Here is a 12,887-nt window from a genome sequence, read left to right on the forward strand (position 1 = left end):
TTGTTCTTGTGAGGAGGAAGCAATTACCTTGTTGTCTACAATCTGTGGCCTGCCTCACCAAAAACACCTCATTTAGCCTTCCACATTGATTTACTTCGCTGGTTAAATGGTTTATTGCTCGAGTGCCATGTATCCGTGAAGGGGTTTTGTGAAGCTTTAAAAGCTAGACAACCAAAGTTGTACAAGATGTTGGTCACAAAAGAGGTTAATTTAATTAAGATTCAATACTAATGAGATTTATAGTTTTGCTGTTATAAAACCCTCAGCATATCCTATTGTTATATAACTTATATAAGGCATTTCAAAAAATAAATGACACTGTATACATTTGAAAGAATGAAAAGTACCAATAAAATATGTGTCTTGAAAAATTTAGATAATTATGTTGTTTATAAAGGATACAGTATTTTTTTACACATTTATATATAAAATGATGTGGTGTGATTGCCAATGAGACAACTATTCACAAGAGATCAAATGACACAGAAATTAACAACTATAGGTCACGGTACAGCCTTTAAGGTTTGGTTGGTGGTGGTGGTGAGGGTTTTATCTTTTCCCTTATAATCCATATAGCCACAATTGCGTATTCTTAAATTTAATTTTTAACTCTACTTTTAGGGAAAAGAAATTTATAAGAGTTTAATGGCAGAAACAATTCACCAATTTCGTCAGTTTGTATACCAAATGGACTATTTAACCAATAATTTTCCAGATCTAGATGATGGTTGTACCTGTCCAGCTTGTTTTGAGGTATAATTGATATAATGTGCTAGATTAACATTGAATGATTGATAAATTTTAATGAAATATTTGCCACAGTATAAAAGCAATAATCAGTAGAATACAATAGCCCACATGCAACACCATAAACAAAAAGAGGAACAACAATCAATCAATCACTGTACTATCAGATTATTGCATGGCATTTTTCATATCGCATGTATTATCAGTCCTAGGTTCAATATCAGCCCAAGAATCGCATGGCTCGAGGGCTGATATTGACCGAGGGCTGATAAAACATGCGATATGAAAAATGACGTGCTATGATCTTTTTATCATATACTTCAACAATGGAGAAAATAACAGATTAATATAATAAATCCTTTTACGTGGTTCTCAAATAGAAGTTCAAAGAGTGAAAAGTTTACAGACGTCGGACCCCAAAGGTAGTACATCCAAAATGAAATTCTATCAAATGCATCAACAGAGAAGAAAAACAACAGTATGATCTATTCTTATATGGACGATTAAAAAAAATTCAACAATAGATGTAATGAACACCGTTTGGAAAAGTCATCATTTTAAAGTAACTTTCAGAAATATGTTGGAATTTTTTTAAAATGCGTTTATTTTATCATTTGTTAGTTTGTTTGTTTGTTTTTTATTGAATTTTACACAATATACTTTCCTGTATCCAAATAATTGTTTTGTACCCTACTTTGTAATGTTTTTCACTGAAAAGTACCATTGGTGTGTATTTTCCGGAATTTCCCGAGTATAACCGGAATGCCATGCGATAAGGTTACGGAAAGGGCCATGAGATAATATTCGAAGCATGTGATAAACTTTTCATATCAGCCCTCTAAGCACCAATTCGAAAAAAACATGGAATTACGTTAATTTTATGCTATTATCATACGGTAAAAATCATATGTTATTTAGTGTAAGTATATGATAAAGTGATTTATCAATTTCTTTTGTTATTATCAACACTTTGAAACAGCTTCACAAAATTTTGAACTGAAATGATGCTTAGCGCACCTATGTTCATTCCTTAGCAAGAATCCATCTCTACTTAATACACTCCTTAAATGATGTTGACGTAAGTTTTTATTTATTTTAAATATTTATCTGATAATTTATCTGATAATTATTTTTAATTATCCGGTGCACTTTCATACAATTGACTGATATTTTAGTTTCTAGTAAAAACATTTTGCGTATGATTTTCATTATAACAGTAGATTAATATACCCCAAACATTTCTTTTTTAGACAGAAACCAGTATCTTTTGTTTTGATGCAGACTTTCAGTTGGTTCGGAAATCTTCATCTGGTAACCACTGGCTTGAACCAAAACACAAAGATAATTTTTTCGTTCAACAGGAATTGGTAGATGATTTCATAAAGAAATATGACACTCCAAAAATAGAAAAGGTATTTTGTGTTTCATATTTTATTTATTTACCATAGGCGGATCCATGGGGCCCAGCCCCCCCCCCCCCCCCCCCCCTTATGTGGGACAAAATTGATTGATTATGTAGGGAATTACTGAAGCAGTCAAGAGACCTGCATACATTTTTAAACCCTTTCACACCCATCCATACTAGCTAATTAAAGTTGCCTTCCATAAGTTCCATATATATGTTTAATTAAAATGCCTCATGAATTCTAGACATAAAAATCAAAGATGAAGAATTCCAAAAATTGTTTCCAAAATTTCTTCAAATTTAGGACTATTGCATTTGAGGAATAATATATTTTAGGTTTTTATTTTTAGTAGATATAAGAAGATGTGGTACGAGTGCCAATGAAACAACTCTCCATCCAAGTCAAAATTTATAAAAGTAAACCATTATAGGTCACAGTATGGTTTTCAACACGGAGCCTTGGATCACACCGAACAGTAAGCTATAAAGGGCCCCAAAACTTACTAGTGTAAAGCCATTCAAACGGGAAAACCAATGGTCTAATCTATATAAAAAACGAGAAACGAGAAACACTTATTTTAGTACATTTGAGACATATGGATATAAAAATAATTAATGCTGATTTTTTTTGTATTTGAAAAACGGCGAGTAGTTAAAAAAAAGATGAGAAATTGATAGCTTTTATATCTTTTTTCAGGAATGTAGCGATTTCCAAGCAGGAAATGACTTAAGATCCAAAGCAAAAAACAAGAAATTGTCGGGAACAGCAGTGTTTGGAGCTACCTGTAGACACGATTACCCTCAGAAGTTTTTTAGTTTAAAACATGGTGAAAAGTTAGTTCTATTATAGATAATTTTTAGAAAATGTAATTTTAAGGCCTTCCTTCCTTATTATGTTTTCAGATTTGTATGTCATTTGTTCTCCTTCCCATATCAGATAAATGTTTTTGTTTAGGATATTTGAACAAATGTTGTGGTTACATCAACTTGAAACTTAGAACATGCAGTCATTAATATGTGAACTTTCACCATATATGGCTTTAACCCTTATTTTATGGTTCATTAAACACAGAAGTAGGATACTGTGAAATTAGTTCATTTTCAGATTAAAATAATAATTTTTTTTATTTACCATGAAAACTGTGACCTCACCAGTTAGTATGTTCATGTAAGGCTAACTTTCCAAATTTATGCCTATTTATTTCACCTTATGTGTTTTATAGAAATATTTGCATATCATGTAATGTAATCAATTTTTAGATTGATGTTTGATAGAATCTTATGCAATATATTCAAATAAAAAAATCAATACAAATTTTATTTAAAGTCACAGTTCAAATAAAAGTCTATCAAAATACATTAAAAACTACACTAAAGTCGAAGTGATGTTGAAGGGTTTTAGACTACTGAAAGGTTTTTGTTGCTCATGACATAAATCTAAATTAAATGAGAATTGTATTCAGTGGTAAGGAGACGTGAATAGAAGAGAAAAGGATTATGGTTATGAAAGAATAATTTAATTTTGGATGTAACGCTTCTTCTGATTGGCTGACGATGTTTTGTTTATCAGCTCATAGACATAATGTAGTCAAGTGACCGTGACGTCTTCAACGTTTTTTCATGATTTACTCTGGTTTAAAATGGAATTTAGAATTAAATTATAAGGAATGACTGTAATATTTTTTCTGTCTATTCTAAATAACATAAAAAATGTGGTGCACACTTTAAAATAACACGCTACACGGGTTATTCAGTGTGCACCACTTTTTTGATGTTATTTCTTCATAGACAGAAAAAAAATTACAGTCATTCCTTACAGGGACATATGCAGTTTGAATTTGAATTCACTTAAAAATAGGAAACCAATTTTTTGTCATTTCAAGAAACATTTCTCTTTTTATTTTGTAGACTGGGATATGCTGTTTTTCTGATAGAACTGCTTTTAAGTGCAAACAAAGACAAACACCTGCACATCTCGTATGACATTGCATGTTTGTTAAAAAGACATCTAGAGGTTTGAAACTTTTTTCATTTGTACTGTATATAGTTTGGGCAGTAATGTAATTCAATTTATTAGAAAATACTAGAAAATTTACCCACGAATCTTAAAACTTCATTAAATAATTACAAAAAATTAAGCCATGCACAGCCTGGTAAGAAATTTTTATGATTTTTTTTTCATCAACATAGTAATATTTCACAAAATTTATACAGGACACCAAGACAGTATAAACTTTATGTAATAAATTCTCTGACAGTTTTAATGACACAGAGAGGTTACAAACTTATTGCAGTTGTGCATCTGATATCATATTATAGAAATGTTTCTAGGATTTCCTTCCATTATTTCGACTTGACATTTACTGGGTGTCATTTTAATAAATTTACAAAATACAGTATTAGTCAGTGACATTCCTTTCTCATATGATGTATAATCTAAATCCCTTAAACTTTACATAAATATTGCAGTCATATTGAAGTTGTAAATTTGCACTATTACAGTTAGATTTTTTTATCATTTGCAATCATACCACATCTAGTTTTATCAATTAGTTATTCAGCAGTTTGAATCAAGATCATTGAAACTTTATAAAAATGTTTACAGGAGTCTTAATTCGATTCAACACAATCTTTTTTTTTTTCAGAAAGCAGGGCGAAACGACATTTTAGAAAAAATTACATTTTCTATACCAATTTTCCACTGCTATGGACACAGTATTTCATGTCAAGTAAGATAATCTAATTTCACATGTTTGTTAAACTATTGGTTGGTTCAGTACATATTTGTATATGTAATTGTTATACATTAAAATGGAAACTTAAGAACTCACAAAACTTTAATTAGACATCAATTGACTGTGTTGCTCATATATCATGTACTCGCATATTGTGTTTATATATATTATACTAGAATGGTTTGAAAAGATTTTCAGTATATGTTAACATGAAAATTTTTTTTATAGCAAGTTTTAAGACCAAATATGTTGTTTTCTATATGGGTTTACTATGATATGATTTCTCTTTCTTAGCAACATTTTAAATTTTGAAGATTTTTTAATATACAAAACTTGGTATTCATATTTAAATGACTGTTGTTAGACATTTGTCTATAATATATTGAAGTTTATGTTTTAATATTTATATACTTGTAGATTTTGTATGGACCTAGGAGGACAGAAAATCATGGTCTTACAGACGGCGAAGGTATCGAAAGGTTATGGTCTTATTTGGGTGGATTTTCTTCTATCACAAAAGAGATGACGCCTGAAAATAGAACAGACCTGTTGACAGATGGCCTTATTTACTTCGGTCAGAAAATCAGAGATAAACTAGGTAATTACAGAAAATTGCAAATGTGTAATGGAGGAATGCTGCCTGTGACTTGTTGCATATAGATATAGGAAGATGTGGTATGAGTGCCAATGAGACAACTCTCCATCCAAGTCAAAATTTATAAAAGTAAACCATTATAGGTCAAAGTATATGCATGTTTATCATAATATAACAGCTAATGATTTCGTATTTATAAAAGGCAGATGAGACATTTCTTTAATGCCAGTTTTATCAAGTCAAATAAAAAAGTTTAAGATACTAAATTAATTTTGCTCCCTTGATTTAGAAAATTTTATTTTAGAATTGAGGGGAACATAGAAATTCTGCTTGTCCTTCCATCTGGTCAACAGTTAGCACTCACACATATAAAATTATTGCCAAATTTTTATAAAACTTGTATAATAGGTTTATATCAGCAATTTTAGAGAATCAAAATTTTATATTGATAATAAAACTTAATTCCAACATGCAGGTTACACATTGGTTATGAAATTCAAAAGATCAAAGAAAATTGAGGAAAACAGTGATGTGGCCATGAAGGAGATTGTATCAACTGTTCATGGTAAGAAACTATCTTTCAAAAATAAATAACTTGTTACTTTTATTTAGTTATTACTATTTAATGAATATCATGTGTCCTCATATGCTGAAGTTGATTATCTGTTCATATCATTTATAAAGGCATTATAAAAATCTTTAGATAAAAAACTTTTACCCAGAAACAAAACCAATCAACTCTTTTTATTGCTTTTGAGAAAGTGTTTCAATAAAATTTAGTTTTGTCTGCAATTCAGTCAACCAACTTCCTATCTTGGAACAGTTAACTGCCACAAATAGTTTGCTTAGTCATTTTAGCTCAAATTACCTAAGGAATGAGTTTTTGCCCTCACTTTGTGTCTGTTTTATGTAAAAAAAATGTTAAACACCTTATCTGAGACCAAAGCACAAATACAAACATCAAATATTATGATTAAGGATGCTTTCTTCACATTGAACAGCATTCCAACATGATTGAAGAAAAATATTTTTATCTATTTAATCCATTAATATTATAACCAAATGTTCAGGTTGAAAAAAAATTAAACCACAGATAATGTTAATTGTTACAATGAAATTTTTGTTGTATATTTATATAAGTTATGTGTAAAACATATGTGAAGTATATCAACTTGCAAACTATAATTCCATGTTTGTTTGTATTCAGACAAGGTTATTGGAAATGATAAGATTATCCAATGGATTGAAGAGGAAAAGTCTTCAGTGCAACACACTCAAAACAATGATGCAACAAGTAAGTTTTAATAATCCATATGTTTTAAATTTATATTTCAATGAAAAATGAAAGAAACTGTATCACACAACGCACTTATACATCTCCTATTTTCAAGTTTTGTCAAAACATGATCATTTTCTACTGTACTGTGTTCAAAATTAAAACGTTTACATGTCACATATATGAAAGTATCTCACAGTAAGACCTCCTTATATTTTAGTAAAAAACTCTTTTTTTTATAGTTAAGAGGACTCTGAATTAATTTTGATATAATTTCCATTCTAGACATATTGAGTATTAAAACTATATACATTGTCTTAAAATATCAAAATTTATTAGCCAGCTAGGATCAGAAACATGTAGATTGGTTTCGTAACATTTCTATCATGTTCGGCGCTGAGTACAATTTCTACTTCAAATTAGTAATATATTTTGAGATAATATTTGGTTGTTACATTATCTTTGTACACTGCAACTCTACCAACTGTTCCAAAACTAATATATGGGGTAGAAACAAAACATTTGGAATTAATAAAGGATGTCATAAAAATTAATTTTAAGCAAGCATTCTTTCCTTACTAATGCCATATAAACTCTATGTTTACACATATAGAAATCACAAACAAGGTTTTTTATATCAGAGGCTGTAAACTACTTTTATATTTAATACATTTGATTCTTGTAAATGCCAGTAAAAATTAATTTACCTTCTTCATTTGTGTTCGGTTTTTTTTTCCAGTTAAACTGAACAAGACAGATGAATATATTCTCAGTCTTCAAAGATATTACAGAATTGGGTATGTCAAAAAATAAACAGTACATTTTAAGGCCTCGATATCATATTGAATATAATATGATTACATATAACATTTCCATCATGCATCCTCCAGTACTCATCGTCTACTGAATAGAATGGTCATAGAAGTTCCACAATAATGACCAGTAAAATGTGAATAAATTATTATATTTGTTTTTGTTCATTATGTTGTACATAAATCAGGCCGTTATTTTTCTAAATTGCATATTAGTTTACATTTATCCTGCAATCAGCCAACTATTGTACAAATAACAGGTACACAAATAAAGTTTTGCTTTATTTGTACTTGTACAACAGGAAACTCACTAAAACTGGAGGTGATCTAAGGATAAGCAGATCCTGCTCCACATGTGGCACCCATTACAAAATTACTCATTTTAGTACAAACCCAGAGTTAAGTCTAATTTGGTTGGTAACTTTCAAGGAAAAAGGAACAGCATTGTAGTTACAACGATATTATTAAAAATCATGTTGAAAATGTACAATATTGACCATGCATATATTATGATTGACAGAATATACCAATAGTACATTCCATTTATTTTTATAGTGATTCCATTGTTTGATGATCAAAGTGTTTATTAGTGTTCACATCTTAGGTGTTTTTATGGAAAGTGGTCTCATTAGCAATATATTAACTAATCATGCCAGATGTCTTTATTTATAAATGATTTTCTCTAATTCTATGGAAATATATCCCTTTCCGAACCCATTGTATAAAAAAATTTAATCAATGTGTGGTTGTGTGATCTCAGAAGATGACTGGCTGAGTTTAAGGGTCATAACCTTTCTCAGCTCTCTGAAATGATCAAAATGTTCTAACAAGTGTTAATAAAATTGACAACTTCATGGAAAGTGGAAGGCACTCGAAGGGGATTTTAGTTTAGAAAAAAAGGAAAATTTTTATCATTAGAGAAACAGATTATTACATAGTTACGCGTGGATTATCAGATTTATCCAATCTCGATCCAATCTTGCCGAGGCTCGGACTTTAAAATTGATAATTTAACTATCTTGATTGGACAAATCCAATAATCCACTTGTATCAATGTAATAATCTATATTTATATTGGTTGTGATTAGGGCTACAACATGACTGCTACCAAAAATGATTACTCATTTAAGAGAAATAAATAGAAGATTTTTATGTACTTTTAAGTAATAAGCTTTTTGTAAGTATATATATTTATTTCTAATATTGTCATTCTTAATTTTCAGATATGAACAACTAGATGACAAGTTCAAGGAAGAAAAAGAGAGGTGCATGATTACGAAAACTTTAAGAAATTGTAATAATATTTATTTTGACAGCAATTGCCTTTTTTTTTACAACCTGGCATGATGCATATTTAGGGCAATTATATACAGTATCATTTAAAATATAAAACAGAAGGGAAAATAACATTCTTATCTATGTCATCCTTTAATAAAAGTTTAAAAGATATAAAACTAGTTAACATGATGATCTAAGATTAATTGTGACCTTATTTAAATACCTTAGAAATGTTTTAACATGTATGAACATTTGAAAACACGCATATTACACTAGAAAAGCTACACTTTTGTGCAAATATTCTGAATTTTGTACACTTTTTGTCTTCAGTTTTTACCCAATATAAAGTACATACATGGAAAGTCAGGCTTGTTTTGCCGACCAGTTGAGTCTTACTACTCACTTGTGATCTCATGAGCAGAGTTTTGCCTGGAAATTCCGTGAAATGACTGCTGATTATGTTAAAAAGTTGTTTTGAAAGGCATATATAACAATATATAAAAATAACTAAACATTTTGATGTATAAATTTTTTATTCAAATATCTTTACAGACTAGAGAAAACCTTATCAACATTTGAAAAAAAGAACAAGACCTCTAGATTGCATCAAACTGACGAAAACTATAAGAAGGATGTAAAGATTGTGAAAGAAAAACAAAAAAAATTACAACTTGTAACCCTGAAGAAACATGTTTCAGAGAGGCACTATTTACTACGGTTATTGCGCAAATATTCAAGTAAGCAAAGTTTTATTACCCATAGAACGAAGGGAAGGGAATCTAAAACTTCCTTTATGTAAGCATGCTCAATCCTGTGATGCTTTTTTCATTTATCTCTAACAACTTCATGTTTACTGAACTTACTATGCTTTATTTTACAAATAATGGCCATGTATGAAATTTTAGTAACATTTTTCGGTAGAACTGCAAATCAGATCTTCCAGAAATTTTTATCATGCAGGCTTCCTCGTGTAATGCACTTTTTCATTCCATACTTATAAAAAAGAAGATGTGGTATGATTGCCAATGAGACAACTCCCCACAAGACACCAAATGACACAGAAATTAACAACTATAGGTCACCGTATGGCCTTCAACAATGAGCAAAGCCCATACCGCACAGTCAGCTATAAAAGGCCCCGAAATGACAATGTAAAACAATTCAAATGAGAAAACTAACGGCCTAATTTATGTACAAAAAATGAACGAAAAACAAATATGTAACACATAAACAAACGACAACCACTGAATTACAGGCTCCTGACTTGGGACAGGCACATACATACAGAATGTGGCTGGGTTTAACATGTTAGCGGGATCCCAACCCTCCCCTAACCTGGAACAGTGGTGTAACAGTACAACATAAGAACGAACTATAAAAATCAGTTGAAAGAGGCTAAACTCATCAGATGGATAAAAATACAAATACTACAAATACAAGTGGGCATGGCCGGGTACTTGTACATCCAAACAACAAAAAGACACTAAGTACAGATCTGAGAGTACTCGCAGTTACTGACAGCTAGTTCAAAGCCACTAACAACTAATAAAAAAAAAATATTATGCATCTAAGACTAAATTATCAATCCGTACACATCCAACATCCAATGGATTTAGTGTTAAGACATCATAAACAGTCAGAGAAAAACATGACCTTGTGCAATGCCAAGATACAGGTATCGACAGATTGTAGATCCATAAATGTGTATATGTAAATAACAATAATATTTAGTTTGCTTTTAATTTACTGATAACAAAATCAATATCAGTACCAATAAAAACAATATTTAATAATCTATGTTGAACTTGCCTTCTTTGAGCTAACATAACTTTATGATATTTTTTGCATAACGACAATTTATAAAAATTGAAATAAGATTTTTCTCAATACAAAGAATTAAAACACTTCATAACACCCTTAAATTTAGTATCAACAATAATGTTAGCAGGCTTTACTGTGTGATTGGTTCCTTTAAAATTCATTGGTCTTCAACTTCCATCGAAACTGAATGCATATACTGACCATGACATTATTTAAGAAATAATTCATGGAAGCCATAGATTTGTTGGAAATTTACACATGGCCTGGGCCGTGATATTCGAATTTTATCCTGAGCATTAGTGAGGGATAAAATTAACGAATATCACGGCCCAGGCCATGTGTAAATTTCCAACAAATCTATGGCTTCCATGAATTATTTTGATTCTAAGAGGACAAATACGGTCATTAAAAAACTGAAGTGAGAGTGGGTATGCCGTATGTGGGGCTGTTCTTTTTTACTCCATTTTAGATAAAGCTAAAAAATTCTAATAAATCTGTAGCTTGCAAAAATATTTCGTGAATAACAGCTAGAAAAATTGTTCTTAATTCTTTTAATTTTCAAACCCAACATTTACCATTTTTGATTACATGTTTTTCTCGTAATCCAAAGTTGACATTTCCTTACTAAGGAGCCAAAAGCATTAGTGGACTTTCGCGGAATTTTATTTTATTTGGATTTTGTAGATTTCACCGAGCACTTGTGCATTTATTCCTTTTTGTTATGCATCCGAATAAGAATAAAAGTTCTGTAGTCTTTTTTTTAATTGCAATTTTAAAAAAAAAATCGGCATAGCGTTTGCAAATAGGTTTCGATACATGTGGATTTACATGGGAGGTATATTGTAACATCCATTATTATGTATATCTCGGAGTTTGCGCTAAGTATAGATATATCGAGAATTTTATCACGGTGTTGTTTACAAAGCGAAAGAAGCACGTCATATTAGAATAAATATTTAAACATTATTTCTTGTTGACATCCAATTCCTCTATGAAAGATGTGTTAGCACTGTATACTTATCTCATATGTATAACACTATATAATACTATAATATTGTACATTTTATTGATATTTCAGAAGGACAGGCTGTTTTCATTAAACTGTCAAAACAGTTAAAGTGCATATCAAAAAAAATTCACAAATCCATTGCAGCTTACAACATGATTGGGGATTCCTCTGAAGGTTTACCAGAGCAGATCACTTTTGATACTGTCAAGGACATTGACAGTGAAATTTATAAATGCATGGTAGATTTGGAGGTTGTGTCAGATATCCCAAACACAATAAAACAGGAAATTATTCAACTGAAATGCCTCATTGATCGAGCCATCGAAGAACAAACTTTGCTCAAGCAAGAAATGAGGTCTGTCACTAATTGGTACAAACATCAGTACAATATTGTGAAAGTAAAACTAGGGGAACATCCAACTGCAGGAGAAACTGCATTCTTAATAAAAGAAGGAATGTACTATGAAATGGTTATTATAAGATTAAACAGGCAGTTTTCAGAGTACATTGGGGAAGTGTCTGTTGAATCTCAGTTAACTGATAGCATATTGACTGATGATCATGAAAGGATGCAACAAATGTTGAAAGAAATGGCTATATCAGTTGAGGACATTGAAAGTGATGATGAGGAAGAGAGTAGTGATGAAGAAGACATGGAGGACCTCTAAAACTGTCTTTCTCTTAGCGTTCCTTCTGGGCATACTTTTTTGGATATTATAATAAAATTACTGTGATTTTCTTATTTTCAATGTATTTAAACAAAAAACAGCTTTAAACAATAAGAAAATACAAAATTTAACAGAGGTAAATGTGCTTGCAAAGTATGTCAGATGATTCCTCATCAAATCATCACTCTTTAATGAGAATTTCAACTTTTTAATCTAATTTAAAAATGGTTATTTAATATCCAAAACATTGGAATTCATCTTTTATGATTATATAAAATTTCATTCTGGAATCGATATCTACAGAAGTATTTCTAAAAACAACTGTCTATCTAAAATATTTAGTAGTATCCTGAATAATAGGCTAAAAACGTTTATGTAAGTCGGTGTTTGGTCTATCAGTTTTGTTTCAGGAAAAAACAAATAATATTCAACACTTTTTTTTTATTTTGAAAGCTTTGATTAATAAATATTTGCATAAAAAATATCAAAAAATATATGCATATTCTGTGGACTTATAATTTATTCTAGGCTACAAACTAAA

The 12,887-nt window shown here is 30.2% G+C and overlaps 1 protein-coding gene across 1 annotated transcript; it reads left to right on the forward strand.

Moving 5' to 3' along the window:
* Window positions 1–44: 44 nt before the first annotated feature.
* LOC127702761 (uncharacterized) lies at window positions 45–12,346 on the forward strand. Its single transcript, XM_052207065.1, has 13 exons — window positions 45–204; window positions 622–753; window positions 1,998–2,159; window positions 2,850–2,986; window positions 4,061–4,166; window positions 4,798–4,881; window positions 5,305–5,485; window positions 5,958–6,047; window positions 6,690–6,776; window positions 7,498–7,555; window positions 8,794–8,835; window positions 9,401–9,585; window positions 11,748–12,346. Exons 1-13 carry the CDS (start codon window positions 187–189, stop codon window positions 12,344–12,346), a joined length of 1,881 nt encoding a protein of 626 aa, XP_052063025.1. The 5' UTR covers window positions 45–186.
* The last annotated feature ends 541 nt before the right edge of the window (window positions 12,347–12,887 follow it).

The sequence above is a fragment of the Mytilus californianus genome, unplaced genomic scaffold, assembly GCF_021869535.1.
Source record: "Mytilus californianus isolate M0D057914Y unplaced genomic scaffold, xbMytCali1.0.p SCAF_5, whole genome shotgun sequence".
NCBI lineage: Eukaryota > Metazoa > Mollusca > Bivalvia > Mytilida > Mytilidae > Mytilus > Mytilus californianus.